Raw genomic sequence first — 20,164 nt, forward strand, 5'->3', positions numbered from 1 at the left:
TCATAGATATATCTCCTCCTCCTCCCCACACATACATGGCTCCTCCCCTACATAAACATGTCTCTTCTTCCACATAAACATGGCTCCTCCTCCTCCTACACATAAACACACCCAGCCATCTGCATAAACATATCTCTTACATCTACAAACATACCTTCTCCCACATAAATACTCCCCCTCCACTTCACATACTTCCTTGCACCTTTCAAACTTACCTCCTCCTTCCACATATACATATCTCCTACTTCTGCAAATGTACCGTCTCCTCCTCCTCCCCCACAAAACACACCCTTTCTCCATCATAAACAAATTCCCCCTCCTTTTTGTGTGGATAACTTTTTCATTTGATTTTATCTGCTAAGTTTATTAACCATAATTGATGATGATGATGATGTTGATAACCATCATTCTTTGTAAAGGTGGAAGAATGGATGTTGCCAGAGCAGTTAAAGTGCAGCCAGTGTTAATAGGTGGTCACATGGTATATTAGACATGCCCATGGCTAATACATGGCTGATTGTCAAATAAAATAGTTAAATGACAAATTAGATAACTACATAATAAAAAGACAGTTCCATATTTAATTAATCTGGAGACTAATAGGATTCTACTCCTTGAAATGTTAATTTTCATTTAATATTGCACCAATGTTCAAAATCTCTTTTACAATCCAGATGTTGTAGTGTGTCTTTCTCTGTGACTGTTTGGGAATGAAACGATAACTACTGAATATGGCTTCTCTCTTTTCTGAGGTTGCTTTGCAGTTTATTTTTTCACTAAGAATAGATAAAACTCAGGTAATTGTAAGAGTGTAGACTTTCTTTCAATGTCAGCTTTTGAACATTGCATGGCAGCTTTAATGTCCAAAAGGAATGAAATTGGGGATTCTCTTAGATGATCAGATATAGCACTGACCACTCTTTTGAATAATAATAATAATAATAATAATCTGCTTTCTCAGGAGTCAAAATGTCAAATACAAAGATATAAAACAATGGATTGATTGAGACTGGCACTAAAAGTAGTTGTTTCTAGCAGGGTGAGCACCCATGGAGAGGTTCTCTAATAGGTTTGATAAACTAATGTAATCACTGGAGGCAGTTATATCTCATTGAATTAACCCTGAATGCAGCTAAACCCCTATATTTATGTGCACTTTGGGTTTTCTGGAAGCTAAATCTGATTGAACACCACCACATCACAACTAGTTTTCTAGACATCTTTCCATTATACAGTTTGTAGGAAGCTGCATCTCATTATTTACATCACCAGTAGATCTTCCCTGTATTTTCTATCTATAGTTTACAACTAGCAATAATTAACAGTCATTAGTACTAAAGTATTATGTTTTTATGTAGATTAGTGATTATCTACCGACATTGTTCTAGTGGCATCTCTTTGATATTCTTGACCCAAAACAATAAGACAGCAATGATAAACTATGAGAGAAAATACAACAGTCTGTCTGCATGGTCGTTGGTCTGATTTTTCTGTCAGTGTGTGCTTGAGTTTGCGTGCACGCGCACACACACACACACACACACACACACACACACACACACACACCTTCACCCAAACAAAGTCTATCAGTAATTTACCAGACAGTTACCGCTAAACGCTTATTCTTTATTTTGCTGTTATCTTTAATTGTTTCTCATTAAGAAAATGCTATTTTTATTTCAATTTCTTATTTGCAAACTTAACATTTTATTGTATTGATTCCATTTTAGAATTTTCAATTTTTTTTCTATTTTTTTTTTCTTGGATCTTTTAATTAAAACATTTTCAATGACCTGTTTAATGGCTTAAATGTTTTTAAGTGGTAACTGTTTGAAATTGTCTACTTTTAATCTTACAATCAAAACACTTAAGGTCTCAGTAGACTGTGTTTATCTTTAAAATGTTGAGCTATTGATATTGTTTATTTAGATTTCTGTTAATGTTATTTTAATGTCAACTGTCCATCATATCCCATATGGCTGCAGATTGACCACAATGTTATATTCAATGAACTGCAATCCTAACCATGTGCAAAGTTGTAGCAGGGATTCATAACCAAATCTCTGAATATATGGTCAGATATCACAAGCAAACCCCAAGTTCCACAAGATCTGTCTATTAAGCAAACAATCAGCACCAAGCCATCACGTGATTCAGTTTTCTAGAATCTTCTTTTGGCTCCCTATAAAAGAATCCTTTTTGTGTATGCAGGCATATATGTACGTACATACATACATACATACATACATTTATTTCTATGCGTGCATGTGTGTGTCTAGACAGCTACCAATACAAATTCTCCAGAAATATTTATACGATTCAGTTATATTTATAAATCTGATACAATGATTTCTTCAGTGAAAACAGGATGAAATAAAGATGTTTATAAATACTTAGAGTATTTCCATAGCAACAGTAATTGCTGAAGCTGTACAGGTTTAACAAAAGAAATATTTATGAAAGGTTCTGTATTTATTTAACAATTAAGAGATTAAAATTAGATAATGCTTTTTTTTTTTAAATACTCTGTATGTGTATATATATATATATATATATATATATATATATATATATATATATATATATATATATATATATATATATATATATATATATATATATATATATAGTGTGAAAATCAATCTACCTACCTACCTACCTATCCATTTACTTACCTATCTATCTATCTATCTATCTATCTACCTATCTGTCTACCTATCTATCTATCTATCTATCTATCTATCTATCTATCTATCTATCTATCTACCTATCTATCTATCTATCTATCTATCTATCTATCTATCTATCTATCTATCTATCTACCTATATATCTGTCTACCTACCTATCTACCTACCTATCCACCTACCAGATACATACACACACATGATGCAGGCATTGTTGTGTGGTTAAGAAATGCTCTTTGCAGTCATGTTATTCTCTGTTCACTCCTACCATATGACACTCTGAGCTTGTGTTTCCTACAATAGCCTTGGGGGCCTAGGATCGACCAATACCTTATAAATAGAATTTTGTTGCTTGAAACACGTAGAAGCTGGTCATAATTCACAAATAACCCTTGCTGGGTTTTCAATGTTCAATATTGAGATCTACGCCAAAGCAATAAAGTTTTGTGGCTTGCATACATAATCTATAAAAATGTCTATGCTATAATATAAAAATGTATTTAAAAATAATTATACATAAATACAAAACTAATAATAGCAGTTGGGAGTAAATTTGACTATAATGATGAAGAGGAAGATGTAAAAATTATAACTAATGGAAACAAAATAGACTGACATAGAATTTGATTTATAATTAGTCTTGTTGAATAACTTATTTGTTACAATGTGTTTGTTTGAATTTATTCTGCTCATTCATTGAATGCATCCTGTAGGAATAATGTGTTTTATATACAATTGACAGCAACAAAACTGGTGTATGTATTGAAGAAAAAAAAAGCCAGTGTTGGAAACGGTGTGTTAGAACAAATACTACTCTAAACTAGATTCAGCTGGCATCAGTAGAATCTATTACTAAGCCAGCTGTACCACCTGATGTCTTAATAATAATGGCTTTTAAAGCCTTGTGATTGTTGTTGATATTCTTTCGTGTGTTTAGGCAAGTAGAGATTGCTCTCGTAATGTGTTGTGGTATATTGTGATGACTATCTTGCTTATTCTATCACTCTCTTTTTGATGAACTGCTGAGTTATGGAGGCATAAGCAAATCAACACCAGTTGTCAAGTGGTGGTAGGAGACACAGAAAAATGCATTTAGACACACACACACACACACACACACACACACACACACACACACACTCGACCGGTTTCTTTCAGTTTCTGTGTACCAAATCCACTCGAGGTTTTGGTCATCTCAGGGCCATAGTAGAAGAGATTTGCTGAAGGGGTAAATCTGTTAGTTTACATTCAGTACATGAGTTGTTAACTCCTCTCCATAAAGGATCCTAGTTTAGTTTTCTTTTTTATTTAATTAATGTGAAGTGAGTAACTGACTTCGATGATTTTATTTTGGGATCCCATATTTACCTAATTAGCTAAATTAGTGAGAGAAAAAAATATGATATCAATCAATGGCTAATGCTTTCAGTTTTGCAGCAAAACCAGAGACAACTCTGAGCATGTTTCAGTCTTATTCCAAACATCAGTGAATCATTGTTTTCCCTGTTCTTGGTGCTGCCTTTAATTCCAATATTCCCCCCAACACTTTTGGTCACTTCCTCTGCAGATAATTCCATCTTTCATTTTGCATGAACCTGTTTTTTTTGTTTTGTTTTCAAATGTATTTTAATTCCACATCTGAGTTTATCTCAAAGTTTGTTTTAAACATTTTGCTTCCCAGATCTTTGTTGGGAATATTTTACCTGCTTAAAATATATCTACTGTGATTTATTAATAAGGTAAACATTTATAAGTAGGTTGTGCTTGCAAACACAATGCTTCTGGGTTCAATCAGAAAAATATTGATAGAAAATTGATGTGATCAGTTCTGAACAAACAATATCAGTAGCGACAGTTTATTGACGTTGGCTTGTCTTCTGTTATTCTTGGAATCTAATCAACTTATCAAGTAGAAACCATGCCAACATGACAGCCATTGGTCGGTGTGTCGGCAGGTTGGTTGCTTTTTCATGTTTTCTCCTTTACTTATCATTTTCTTTGGAACATTAAAAAAATATAGTTCATTTTAATAATAATAATGACAACAACAATGCCATCGTACAAAGCTACAATAATATATTGTGACAACTCATTGTATTTATTTTATGTTCATTTACATCTATTATTATTATTATTTTCTTTTATTTGAAATTGTCGTAGTCTGCATTCTCTGAATTTCTCAGGCAAAAATAAAGCTCAATTGTTTTTTTGCTTTTTTTTCACTTTTTCATCTCTCTCTCTCTCTCTCTCTCTATATATATATATATATATATATATATATAGTTACTATTACTATTATATCATCATTTTTGGCTCTCTCTCTCTCTCTCTTTTCAATTACTGCAACTTAGACAAGAAGGCAGAAACAATCCTTAATACAGATGTTATGGAGAAAGATATTTTCTTTGTTGCTTTCAACCTTCCTTGGATGTGGATTATTGTTTATTCCAGTCTCTAATCATTGATATTCTCAACATAAGACTTTCTCTTCTATATTAATATATCTGATCTATCATAAAATGTCATTTTACTTTACTGTGATTTATGCATTTCCTGAATTATCTTTGGCGTTAACATTTATCTGCCTGCCTGCCTGCCTGCCTGCCTGTCTGTCTGTCTGTCCATACAGATAGGTAGACAGACAGACAGACAGACAGACAGATGCATTTCATTTAAGTACCTTATTGTGGGGATTTCTGTAAAAGGAGAGAAATACATTAATTTTATAATGCTATGTGTGTGTATGTCATTAAATCATGTGTGTGTGTGTATATATATATATATAATAAATATGCACAGGTGTGTCTATCTGAGACAAGGTTTCAACTCTCACGGGAAGCTAGTTTACTTCACTGAAACTACGAATATTCTTTGGAAAGGCACTTTAAAAGAAGTGGATGTAAGTAATATTGTGTATATAATTAAATTTAGATTCATCAGTCACCCAAATGTTAGAATCTTCAATGTTTGCAGACAAAATACCCACTCAATATATGGATTGAACTATATCTAATGGAGATAGATTTGTAATTTACTTTACAAATACATCAAACACAAAAAGTTTCATAAATTAAATAAAAAATATTATTGATAATCTGTATTCCAAATTAACCTCAAGTATCAATATCATTGAGAAAAGATTGAGTTCAAACTATTTATTCCTTTTGTATTATTAGAGATGAAATGGTGAAGTTTGTTATATAAACTAGTACTGAGCAATTATAGAATGAAAAAGAAGTATGAAAGAGATATTAGAAAGCTTTTTAAAATATAATTGTTGTAAAAATCTAAAGTATATTTGTTACTCAAAGTTATATTTTTTTCTCTTCTCAACAGTTATTGGATCTGCCACCATGAAGGTATGTTTGTTTACTTATTAGATTGCTAACATTGTTGTTTGCTTTGGTTGGGTTCTGTAGATTTATAGATTGAAATGAAAGATTTTATGTCTTCAGAATTTTCTGTTGACTTGTGTGGTAAAAGTCTGTGTAGTCTCATAGGAAGTTTGTATATATTTGACAATTTCAAGAGGAACCTGTCATTATTGACAGGAGCTAAATGAATAGAAAAAGTTGGTTGGATTTACAGCTTAGCAACTGAAGTGGTGTGTTTCTACAAAAATCTGCTTAAAGTAGTTTTGATTCTTGCTAAACTGTCAGCCAAACATTTACTCAGCAGAAGAAGCTTCTAGTTTGGTTTGTTGTTCCTCTTGAGATTCAGGGTGATCTGTCTGGAATATTTAGTTGTTTGATGCAGGTTAGAGTTGACTTTCTAGAGGTCTCAATAAAATATACTCTGGCCATTTTGTAAAGTGCATGGCAACTGAAAGAGTGGCCAGCAGCCATATTAGAAATGGAGGAAATACTAACTCTTCAAGCTGCAGTGAAGGCAACCCAAATACACCAGGTGACACAATATAAAAAACGCAACGGACTATATTATTCAACCAAAATAACAACAAACATTGTTAGCTTTCTCTTTTTGTTGGAGATAGAAACTGTGGATAGCTTCTTTGTTTTACTTGTACCACACACTTCACACAACAATTTCAGCCTCGATTGTGATACACACCTCTGAGATACTCAACTGCACAACCTGTTCAGACTGCATTGACTTGCATGATAGCAAAATGTCCCATAGAATCCTACCACATGAGTTTGAAGATTGTGTTACAGTCTCTGAAATTACCCTCATTATTGTATTTTGGTGTATATGGTGAATGTCACGTAGTTTTGTTGGGTTTATGTCCTCATTTGACAAGAGCACACACACATCACACACACCCTGTGATTTCACATACCCTTCCCTGCTGCTGGAGTTAGTGAAGCCCCACTGCAGACATATTCCCACTTAGTTTCAGTCGTATAATGTCTACTTAATTGTCTTACATGTCGTTTTATTGTTAGGGCTGGACTATTTGATCATACCAACTGAACATACTTTATCTGAAAAGTAAACATGCAAACAAAAAGGATCTACTTGTCATCTGAAAACAAACATTGTTAACAAACCTTATCAATTCAGTTTAAATTAGCTTATAACTCCTTCTTTTCACCAATACAATACCAGTTATTATGAAAATTATTATAAAAAACAAGCCTTTCTTACCTCCAATCACAGTCACTGCACATCATACCTTTTATCACTGCTACTTTTAAAGTAATACCAACAGTAAACTGACTTAGTTTAAATAAATCTGTCACTAGAAGCAATTGGAAGTGAAAGCTGTCTGTGTTTCCCAAACTTGGTAAACTTGAAGTGCCTAAATAGGAGCCATTTGCATGAATAGGAGACCAACTCTGTTTGGAGTATAATCTAGTTTTGTTACATTGACAAAGAAGAAATCTCCTTTAGTTGCTAGCTGGCATTGCACCAGTCACTGCCAACCTATAATATGAAAGAATTGTAGAATTAATTTTCTGTTGTCATTTTACTACCTGCTAGCAGCAGTATGCATGGAAATTCTATGGTTATTTTGAAAAGTGGTTGAAAGTTTATCGAGAGCTGTGAAATAATTTCTCTTGAAATTGTATTTTGTTTGCACCATTTCATTATTCCGATGGTGTACAAGTCCACCTAGGTAGTAGTAGTATTGTTAGGAGCTATGTTCCTTGTTATACACTACCGTGATAGTTGCTATCTATCATTTTCCACTTTACTTCTAGAAATAAACAGTCTTAACAATGAAAACACATCAAAGACATAATCTGTTTTGCTGCTGAACAACTATGATGGTAAAGCTTTGGCAAATCTTAATTCTGATAGCTTCCATCCTTATTTTCACATTAGTTCATTAGGTTAGACTTGAACCCACAGTCTTATTGAATGAAGTAAAGAATTTAAGAATTCACTGAACTGTGGATTCTTAAAATAAAGAAAAAAACATACTTGTGATATAGACACAAGCATGGCTGTATGATTTAAAAGTTTGCTTTGTGTCCATGTGATTCTTGGTTCAGTCCCACTGTGTAGCACCTTGGGCAAAAAGTTTTCTACTTGAGGCTCAAGTTGAAAATTGTTGTGACTGAAATTTGATACACAGAAACTGTATAGGAAATAATTGTTTGTGCGTGTATTCATATAAATCTGTGAGTGTGCATTTATGAGTGTGTGTGTATTTATATAAATCTGTGAGTGTGCATTTATGAGTGTGTGTGTGTGTGTGTGTGTATTTATGTTGCTTAAGGCCTGTGATATTGTCCCGTAACATTGTAATTTGACAAATACACATTGATAAAATAAGTATCCAACAAAGTTAATTACTGAGGTCAATATGCTTGGCTAAATCCTTGAAGGAAGTGCTCCAGCATGGTCACAATCAAAAAACTGGTAAAAGACTAAACAAATAGAAATACCATACTTTATTTAATTTATTCATATTATTATCATCACAACAATTGCCATAGACTGTTTACCAATATACTTGACATGAGTGTGTTGTTAAACACCCCCTCCCTGACTCCTGTTTAGCCTTGATATATAAGTATTTATATTTATACACACACAACACATATACATTTATGCATACTGACATACATGAATATATACATATATTAACAGAAGACATTAGCATTTTTTGGTTCTTGTAGTGAAATAATTATTTTATTTGCTTAGGTACAATTCAAAAACTTTTCAAACAAACACAGCGAGAGAGAGAAAGAGAGAGAGAAGGGGAGAGAGAGAGAAAGGGAGAGAGAGGAGAGAGAGGGAGCAAGAGGTGGTGGGATAAGAAATTCAGATAACTAAAGACACAATGACATAAGAAACTTTGTTATATCCACTTCTTTTTAGCCTTAAGTAAAAAGGTAGGTAGGTAGGTAAGACCATATTAATATATAGATTGGTTAATGTGATAAAACATTGGAAGTATAGTAACAGTGTTGTTTATGAGAGAGAGAGAGAGAGAGAGAGAGAGAGAGAGAGAGAGAGATGTCATTAACTCTCCAGCTATTCAATTAATAACTGCACCAATCTCATTTCTGCACTGTGATATTTGTTCAGGAGTTTGTATTTTGTAGTAAAATTCCCTATGATATAATCATGGCAGCACTTTGCAGAAAACCGTGCTGTGAAATCTCAACAGACCAGTGTCGTTTGGAAGGAAGTGCACTGCAATGCTACTTCAATTCCATAATAATAGCAAAAAGAAGTTTAAGTCGATCATACAACTTTGACAAAACAGAAATTGTGGCATCATCATCATCATCATCATATTGTTTCTGACAAGATTATAAATAGTTACACAGACGACATTAGTCTATGTATCCTTCCTTTTTTATAAAAAACAGTGAGGTGTGATTTGAGGGAAATTTGTTTGCTATTTCTAACAGGTCAAGTAACCATATAGAGGCTCCTTATTAGTTGTTTTTCTCTTTTTATAATTTTATTTCTTTTATGTTTGATTGTTTGAAGGATATTGAAAAAAAAAAAACCTCTCTTTCAGTAATTGAAACTTTTATGTTCTGTTATTTCTCAGAGTGCTAAAGTACCCCCTGCACCATTTTTCAACTCCCGCAAAAGGCTTCGGCAAGCAGTAGTAGCTGATCCCAATGAAAATTTTCAAGATGAAGGTACATGTGTTTGTATATGCATGTATGAGTGTGGTGTATATATGTATGTGTGTGGCATATATGTGGGTGTATGTATATGTATGTATGTATATATATATATATATATATATATATATATATATATATATATATATATGCATACACGGTGTGATGGGTAAATTGTCACCAGTTTATGTTTTTAATTTTGCTCATCTGCATTGTTTGTTGTTGATTTTGGCGCCTACATAGTATTGTAGGGTCAGTTGGACACCGTCTGTGAGAAAAATAGCAAAAATGACATATTTCACTCTGCCAGAAATTTGGAAATCACATGCTGTACTACTTGGCATTCATGCTGGAAGCTTCAATACGAACAGATGGTGAACACACAGAACATCCGTTGGCTTGCTGCATCCCCACACTGAGAAATAAAACTGGATTAAAATATCATAAATACACAAGTGATACCTGCTGTAAGTGTTCAGACACATACACACACACACACACACACACACACACAGTAGGTGGAAGCATAGCTGTGTGGTTAAGAAGTTTGCTACCCAACCCCATGGTTTGGTGTTCAGCCCTGCTGTATTGCACCTTGGGCACATATCTTGTAATTATAGACCCAGACCTAACCAAAGCCTTATGAGTGAATTTGGTGGATGGACACTGAAAGAAGCCCATTGTGTGTGTGTGTCCTTGTCTTGACATTGCACAGTAGTTGTAAACGAGTGTCACCATTACTAAATAGATCATTAGAACTGTTCAATATGTGGCAGTTGTAGAGAAGAGTTGCATTAAAAGTGCCATGATGTTCTTAATTTACTATAAGGAATTCTTCAAAAGCATTGCTTAAAATCTCTTAATGGGGCTTCACACAATATGAACAATAAAATTACATCTGAGATTTTATGTTTCTTTGATAAGATATATAAAGACAAGCTATTGATACATTTATGAGCTTGTCTATCTCTCTCTATTTTATATATGCACACACACACACACACACACACACACATATATACGATGGTATATATATATATATATATACATAGATGTGAGAGATAATGTGTGTTTGTGCATTTTATACACATACGTATATGAGAAAGAGAGAGGGGTAATGTGTGTGTATGCATGTCTGCCTCAGCCTGCCTCTCTGTTTGTTCCACCTCTGATTTATTTATGATAAACATCAGCTTATAATAATCACTGTTTTAGTCTACATTTATAATAATAGTTCGCTAAAGTAGATAATTCTCATTCACTCTGCATACTAATAGGATGTGTGTGTGTGTGTGTGTAAGTGCCAGTATGCATACATTATATATTTCTATATGTGTGATTTATATGTATGTGTTTGTAAAGTGTTACATGTATGCATATGTGTGTGTGCATATTTACATTCTCCACTTGTAAATACCAATTTGTAAATAAAAATTAGCATGTGCCCCCGCCCCCCGCTCCCGCTGGTTCTCCACCTGGTTTTGAACCGCGTATCCATCTGTTGGTGTTTAAATGTCATAATTGGAACTTGGGAAGGTTGGTGTTGTTTTTTTATTCATAACTGCAGTTATTTATTCCTGTTGCTGGGGTTTAATATTTATCAATGCATCCAGTCAAGATGTGCTCTGTTGTGACATCAGTGGAAGAAGACTGACGCCAGATGCAGCCAACCTCTCTGATGTCTCAACGGGAGCAAGTGAGATGTTGTGGAAATTAACGGGTCAGTAAAAAAAAAAAAAGACCCTGAGAGATATCAGTGTTTTATGCATGTTTTCCCAGCTGGCATGGGTTGGGAGAGAAGACCATGTCATTCTGAAATATCTCTATTCCCATTGTGGGTTCTATGGTTGGATACCCTTCCTAACGCTGTCCATTTTACAAAGTGTTCTGAATGTATAGATTTCTGGCACTGGGTCTTTAGAGATTGCCTTGTAAGTCATTCAATTAAAGAACTTCAGAAGTGAGAGAGAGAGAAAGAGAGAGATGAGTTTAGGTGTGGTGTTGTGAGAGAGAGAGAGAGAGAGTAACAGGTGACAGTGTGCCTCATCTTCATTGTCTTTTCACCTTCATCTACCGTGCTGGTATGGACTGGATGGTTTGACAGGATCCAGCAGACTGACTCTGTGACTTGGTTTGAAGTAGAATCTGTGACATTCATGCCTTCTTTATATGGATGGTGTTACTGGCTTTTATTGATCACATTACAGTTAATAATCTAACAGACGTATTGTGTGTGTGTGTATGTGCGTGATAGTGTTATTAAAGAGATAAACAGCTCCATCGCTTAGAATCCACACATATCATACTATGATAGTAAAACTATTTTCAATGCAAGTTAATCAATTTATTAATTTCAAACACATTTCCTACTTTGCTAACAGCATCCAAGAAGAAATATATTTGAACTAACATTTCTTAATCCTCTCCATTTCTTTCTGTCTCTTTTGTTGTAGATGACAGCTGGCTGGAGACATTTGCTGGTGGCAGGAGTGATTTGATGAATAATAATGAAAGAGACAGATTTTCTGACCAATGCAACACATTCCCTCAGAGCACATCTTACAATGGCAACAGAAATCTCTACCAAACAGGCCATCAACCCTCTAGTTTTCAGTCCATCGATAAAACAGCAACGTCCTACTCAAAGCCAAGTATTTTGTTAAACATGCCTCATTTGCATTTTCCTTCTTTCCAGACAAACACTTTGGTTTTCGATGGCTTTATTTATTTTTTCAATATTTCACATAACAAATACATATATGAATAGGCTGCCTTCAAAGAGATTCTACTTTTTATCAATATTCAATGATAAACCGAGACGGTTTTATCTTGCTGCTTTTATTTAATAGCATACTTTTCTATAATTCATCATTATTATTTTTACATCTGTCGGCCTGGGCTAGATGCGTGTCTCTGCTGTTGCATCCCTCTACCTCATTGTCTGTCACACATACAACAGCAGAGAAAAAAACTGGCCAGTTCTGCTGTACATGTTACGATGGTATTTCTGGTTGTTTGTGCCTCCTAACAACAACCACTTTATAATATGAATTGAGGTCATTTTATCATACAACTGGGACTGCAGTTGTCTACAACAGGACCAAGCAGCCCTCTCTACTCAGCCTTGCTGTTTCTTTATAATTAACATAAGTCTTAAGATTTTCAAAGGTAATATGTCTTACACCATGGTATAATGGTTAACTGCTCAGTAAACCCAGGGTGCAATCTGAAGTTGTTTCATTCATGTTTCTTGTGTTCTTGGGCATCATAGTTTCTTCTTCATTTCACTCTAAACCTTCCGTGTCCAGTTTCATTGTTTGGCTGGTAGTTCCAGGTGACATTACAGTACACTGAAGACAGAAACTTAATGGCAACCTAATTCTCTCAGTTGTTCTTCTTTATAAATCTGTGAAAAATAATTGTAACATTTTCTAAGGGTTTTCTTTTCTAGAGTATGAGATTAGCTGAATATGATTACTGGCTGGCATGTCACCCTTTCTAAACCATCCTGATATAATCCCTTTAATCCCTACCTCAATCCTGCTTCATAATCTACTTTGTTCATCATCTAACTCCTGCCCCACCCCTCAATCTCTCCTACATCCATTGATCTCTTCTTCATCACTCAAGAATGGCTTCAGCTGACAGTTTATTCTTTAGTTATCTCAACTAGCATTTCTTCTTTTTTGTAACAAATTACTTTCTGTCTCTTTAACACACACACACACACACACACACACACGCACACATGCATGCACTCATTTTCTCTCTCTCTCTCTCTCTCTTTCTCTCTCTCTCTCTATCTCTCTCTCCATCTCTCTATCTTTAATTAATTGTTCCACTTTTGCTGTTTCCATTTCAGTTGAGTTTTATCACATTTGTAATGACACACCATAAACACACAACACGTACACATACATACACACATTCACACGTGCACACACATACACTACACAGTGTTTTGGTATAACAATCAATTTCTTATTTCAGCAACTGTTATACAACATGTACGACCACTGCTACTATGTAAAACTGTTATTGTACTACATACAAGACCAGTTTTGTAAGACTGTTGTTGTAGCATATATACACAACACTGCCACTTGTTGCTGTATTTGCAGGACTGCTGTTGTAAGACTAAACGCTATTCATGTTGTTGCTATGAATATGCTTATAACTGAAAAACAGGACCCACCAACTTGCTAGAAAACTTCTCACTCTTTATCCCAGTTTGATTTCCTTTCAATACTTCTCATGGGCAGAATGTCATCAAATCTCATTACCTCGTTAATGATTTAAGGTCTCATGCCTTACATGCTAACAGCTGAGACATGTAATGTCTTGTTATATCCTGCTATAAAATGCATTCTATTTTTTCAGTAAAATGTTTTAACAGTCAGTTTGTCCTTTTGGGGTTGAAGGTATTGACTAACCCCTTTCCCTCAGAGCTGTTAGCTTTGCGCTTAAAGCAGAAACCACAACCATTATTATTTTTATTATTATTATTATTATTATTAAGGCAGCGAACTGGCAGAATCATTAGCATGCTGGACAAAATACTTAGTGGTATGTTGCTCATCGCTACATTCTAAGTTCAGATTCTGCTGAGGTTGACTTTGCTTTTCATCCTTTTGGAGTCGATAAATTAAGTACCAGTTGTGTACTGGGGTTGATCTAATTGACTGCCCCCCCCCCACCAAAATTTTAGGCCTTGTGCCTATATTAGAAAGGGTTGTTGTTGTTATTATTATTATTGAGTGAGTGAGAGAGCAGTGCCTGCCATCAACGTGACACTGGGGTAAAATATACGAAGCCCAATATACCCATCATGACTACCCGTCTGATAAGGGTACACCAGGCACATGCATCACAACCATGTGTGCACGACATGGTGATCTCATATCAAGATAAACAGCGCATGATGTCGCAGGTGGGGCCCAGTTAGAATTTTCCTCAGGTCGAGTAGCCCATCCTACTGAAAAGGTCCTTGAATAAGGGTTGTTTGAGGATGTTGAACGAAACACCCATGTTTCCAGAGGTGAATTATTCAAACCCCAAAGAATTCCTCTCAACACATGGCTATGATGCTCCCCCACTACTTCTGCTCATGATCAGAGGTGCACATATCGTCAGCCACCAAGGGACATGCTCAACTGGTTAAGGTCAAACAACAGACAAGCGAATCTGTGGTATTGAGCAGAATATTTGGTGTAGCCCATCTTTTATACTAAAAACAAAACATGTACATGATAACACTTCCAGAGCAACAGTGGATGAGTATTGTGTCTCTAGAAATGTCACCGATCCATCTTTGATTCCCGGTTGAAACTGATTCAGTTACAGAGACGACACTACACTCCAGAGGTGCATAAATGTCACAACTTCTCATTTTACTCTACCTAAACATTACTACTACTACTACCTACAATAAAAACAAAAGTACTTTGGTATTCATATTGCAGGTATTGAAAGAAATATCCCAGGTAGTAAAATATCTGGCCCTGTAAAAAGGGGACAGTACCACATTCAACAAAACAACAATAACAATAATAATAATGTTGGTATGATAAGCAGGAAACCAATGGAGCGTGCAGCACCACCACCACCACAACCACCAGTTGCACCTCCTACAACCTCTAACATTAGATACTCTCCGAGACAACAAACTACAGATTGTTCTTCTACCAGGTATTGTACTTCATCTTTTTTATTTAATAATCCTAAACTGGGGAACATCAAGTTAGATTGTGTGAAGAATATTGGTTTCCTTCTTGAGTCATTTGGTTTTCTTCATTTCTTGTTGGCGATATATATATATATATATATATATATATATATATATATTAGAGATGGATGAATTAACTGTTGTTATTGATTTAGCTGTGACCATCCCATCTTTCTCCGGGACCACATTACCTAACATGCTTTTCCATTTTATAGATGTTGCTATATGATTTGAAGGCAACCTGGCTGCTATTTTTAGCAAATTGAGTGTATAGTTTGAAGTGGTGTGGACAAGTGATGTGAACACATTAAATGTATTGTGTGCTGATGATGGAAGTTGACAGAGAAAGTCATGGATGGAAGGGCTGAAGTGTAGAGCAGGAGATAGAAACAACTAGCTGTTTACCAATATTGCCCACCCATCCTGTCTATACTACAACACAGACATTAAAGCATTGACAATGATAATGTTGATGATATAAAGGATTCCCAGTTGTTGGTCATCTGTCTCTTTGTCCTCCATGTTGATTCTAACAGCAGTGTCATTTCATTGATCTCAACTAATTCTCTTTTAGGTTATGACTGTGAACCCAAATGCAAGTGTTTCTTTATTCATTCAGTTCTGCCCTTGATGCACAATACAAGCAGCCTGCATCACATTTCCATCAATCACACACAGTCTGTCTCTGTGCCATAAACCAATCAATGCCTTTCATGTGTGGAATCTTTGTGTCAACTCTTCATGTCCTACATGTAAATTCATTTCTCACAACTCATGTTGCAGTTATCTGGATCATGTGATCCTAGAACAATTTCTCAAACAGCAACTTGTTTTTAACATTTGAATTTGTACACCTAGCTAATCCACTCTTTTATGACATGAAAATAGTATAAAAATATTCCTATTATTAGTAAGCTGTTGATTGTCACTAGTCACATGATGTCTTCCTATAACAATCTGTAAAGACTCTCCAAGTTCTTTGTCTCTGTGAAAGGCCAAGATTTCAGTTTGAATGTTTTCTCTTTGTAGGTCAAGCTATAATTGGTCATTTTCTGCTCAGTCCTGTAAATCTGTCTCATCTCCTCAAATGTTTGGTGGTGAATCATTTATTCAGGAAGCTAATGTTGCTGAAGTAGCACCTACCTTTAACAACCGACCAAGTAATGAATCTAAACATAGTCCAGGCTATTCTCAGACCAACACATTGTCAAAGGTCTGAGTTTTATTCTTTCTATTTACTTTGATTATAGATTGCTAAAACAATATTATTTTCTATTTAAGGCACAAGGCCGAAATTTTTGGATCGATCCCCAGTATGCAACTGGTACTTAATTTATCGATCCTGAAAGGATGAAAGGCAAAGTCGATCTCTGTGGAATCCACTCACAAGAGTGTTGGAGGAGGGGTGTTATAGTAGACGACACCTACCCAAGGTGCCATGCAATGGGACTGAACCCAAAGCCATGTGGTTGGGAAGCAAACGTCTTACAACACAGCCATGTCTGCTTCTATAAATCACCTCGCAACCATGCCATAGAATAATTGGTTCTTTTATTTCATTCCCTGTTTCAGCCAATCCCAAGACTATGCTATTTCCCTCATTGAATCTATTGAACTATCTTCTCTAATCAGAACCGTTTACCTGTTGGTTATTAGATTCCCTTAACATCCCAAAACAAACATTACTCATACGGACATCCTTTAACTTATTTCCCTCAACATAGCAACAACAACTGGAATAATTAATTTCAACCACTTTTTTTTTTTATTCATTTCTGGTTTTTAATTTCTTTCTAAAAACTATTTTAAGAAAAATTTCTATTTGACCCCCTCTCTGAATACATCCCACCTAAAATATATATAAAAAAAAATTAAAAAAAGACTAGATTTTTCCAAATAATTGAACTGTTGACTAATGTTGACTCTGTCACACTTTCTTTCTTAAAACTCATTTTTGTGATCTCTTTGAGCCCTGTTTGCAGTTGGTTCTTGTTTTGTTTGTTCTTCAGGTTAATGTGAGTGGCGTGGCCACCACAGCCAATAAGAAGCCAAGGCCTACAGAGAAAGCACTCAGTCCCATCAATCCCATCTTTACAACTTTTATCAAAGAACTGAAAAATAACTACTTGAAGTACAAAGAGAAATTTCATATCATCTGTGAAGTTTATGGTAAGTAAATATTGACTTAGCTTTTATTTGAAGGAAAATCCTGTTTGTTATCTCGGCTTTTGTTTGGAGTCGGTTTGATTCGAAATATATATCTCCCTACCCTTACACTTGTGTGAAAGAGAGTTCTATAAGGAATGAACACCTTCTAATCACCAATGCAATTGAGTGGGTGGCAGGGGTTTCAGTGTTGCAGGGTGAAGTAGAAAAGAAGATAGATCCCCACCCAGACATTTACACCTTAACCATTGAAATAACAACTACTTGTTGTCGTCTGACCCCATTCCCCATTCCCCCGCCCCTGGTTCATCCCTGATCCAGGAGATCTATGATCAAAGACAGTCCAGCTGTGACACTCCTGCCATTTTATTTTCCAAACATAATCTACGTAGATGACAGATCCAAATAGTAGAGTGTGGTTTAACTGCTATTTCTAGCAGGATTGAGTGACTTTGTAGCGATTCACTTCTGTTGGGGGCCACAGGACAAACATCAAATAGAATTGGTTTTGTAGGGAAGAAGGAGAGAGGTGAACTCTGTTGTTGTTGGTTCATTTGAATATTTAGTGGAATTAGTGAAAAGATGCTTTTATTACAATGTAAAGCAGTGGCTCTCAACAGGGGTCCATTTGGCCCTTAGTAGGGCGGGGGGTGGGGGTGTAAATAGAGAGGATGGTCATGGCTGGAATGCCCTTAGTCATTGGTCTGTTGGTTCAGTGCTGACCTATAGCTAAACAACAACACCTATTTTATGTTACACTTTTTGTTGTAACCATGGAAACTGGTCATTCTCACTTATACTACTACCTTCGTATCTCCACCACTTATACTACCACATTAACGTGTTTACCATTACACTACATTATGTAACACTGTTACAAGGAAAATGTTTCAATTTCTCTCAATCAGTAGAAACAAACCTAGTCAGTAGTGGTGGTCATCTGGTGTAAGATTGATTAAAGTTGTAATATTAATGACTAACAGTGTAGTTATTTCAGTTCTCTTTGCCTAACAATTCACTGCTAAATTATCTCAAGTTCTTTGTAATTATCCCTGTTTTCTATGGTAAATTAATACACTACCTAACACCTCCACCCCCTACTACAGCATAATGCACCATGATGTTATTGCTGTCTCACTTAGTCTATCAAATGTGCTCTTTGTTCCCCATTTTTCACCTGCATCTGTTCCTTATTCTTGCCCCCCACCCATGTCATTCAGACAATCCAGTTTATATTGAAATGCTTTTAAAATTTACTTTGTCCCTCTACAGTTTTAACCAAGCAATGTCTTTAATGTTTAACTGAAATATATCCCCCCCCCCCCCGTTAGATAAACTGAATTCTATTTCAATTAATGATTCATCATTTCAGCTGCTGACCTTCTCCCCCCCCCATTTTATAATAGTTTGTTTTAGTTATTCCTAACCCTATATGCCATTCCTTCATCTACTGATTTGCCTATTTTGTCCAATTTAATAAGATTCCTTTCCTCAACTCATCTTATTTTCTCTTTCAATCCTTGGAGAGACTCATTAATTTATCAAAGTGCTTTAGCACAGACTTTCTTCAAACAACCATATCTAATGTCTTGTGTTTCTCCCAGCAACTGAAGGGTTTTAATTATGTAAGGCAGTGCTGTAGTGAGGCTGAATTAACGAAGGCATCTCATTAAGTACTCTACTGCTCTTACTTGCCATGTTCCACTTTGAACTTTGCCTTCAAATTATCTCTGTCTTAATTTTATTTCAGTCTTCTCTAATTAATATACACAACTTTAGGGTGGTGAGCTGGCAGAATCATTAGCATGCCGGGCGAAATGCTTAGCAGTATTTTGTCTGCCGTTATGTTCTGAGTTCAAATTCCTCTGAGGTCGACTTTGCCTTTCATCCTTTTGGGGGAGTCGATTAAATAAGTACCAGTTACGCACTGGGGTCAATGTAATCAACTTAATCCCTTTGCCCTTGTTTAGCCCCCTGTGGGCAATAAAGAAATAAATATGATCCAACTGTTTTAGTTTATAGCAGGACCTTTGCCTTTATGCTGCATTGGCAAACTTTCCAGTTTCTAATTCTTAAAGCTGAATCATTTCTAGCTAAACTGATACCTAAGTGCTAATTAATCCGAATTACTGAACACTTACACTAATGAACTTGACATGAGCTGCCTTTATTACTAGGGATTATCACTGAGTGGAAGATTTTTCTTTGACTTCAGCACTAAGCCTACCTGAAACCACTTCCACACATGAAGAATATCCAGCAGCAATATTATATTATATGTTAATGCATTTCAAATCTTTTTCTGTAGCACTGGAGCATCTGTCATGGCTGCTGCTTTTATGTCGTTTGGTATCTTCGTCAGTGCTGCAATTAGTGACATTCAGTAGCCTTGGCAGTGCTGTAATTTGAAGCAACAGCGGGACACCAACTCCCTGTCTTGAAGCACTCAACATTTTGCTATTTACAATGTATCTGTCTTATATGTTTTTATATATATATATATATATATATATATATATATATATATATATAT

At 35.3% G+C, this 20,164-nt stretch overlaps 1 protein-coding gene across 6 annotated transcripts in view; it reads left to right on the top strand.

The window, feature by feature from the left end:
- Positions 1-20,164, top strand: part of LOC106869068 (uncharacterized) — a 41,518-nt gene that overhangs the window by 9,076 nt on the left and 12,278 nt on the right. For 2 of the 6 annotated variants that reach the window (XR_016238219.1, XM_052976601.1), the window contains exons 2-6: positions 6,022-6,044; positions 12,194-12,391; positions 15,203-15,428; positions 16,495-16,678; positions 17,475-17,634. Coding sequence is in view for 5 of the 6 variants with exons in the window: in XM_052976601.1 (XP_052832561.1) it covers positions 6,022-6,044; positions 12,194-12,391; positions 15,203-15,428; positions 16,495-16,678; positions 17,475-17,634 (791 nt within the window). In the remaining variant the exon portion in view is untranslated. Of the gene's footprint in view, positions 1-4,570; positions 4,641-5,563; positions 5,585-6,021; positions 6,045-9,661; positions 9,756-12,193; positions 12,392-15,202; positions 15,429-16,494; positions 16,679-17,474; positions 17,635-20,164 lie in introns of those variants that run through there. The other 4 variants (XM_089341134.1, XM_052976602.2, XM_014914587.3 and 1 more) reach the window with 4 other exon arrangements.

The sequence above is a fragment of the Octopus bimaculoides genome, chromosome 24 (genome assembly GCF_046866305.1).
Source record: "Octopus bimaculoides isolate indiv1 chromosome 24, ASM4686630v1, whole genome shotgun sequence".
NCBI lineage: Eukaryota > Metazoa > Mollusca > Cephalopoda > Octopoda > Octopodidae > Octopus > Octopus bimaculoides.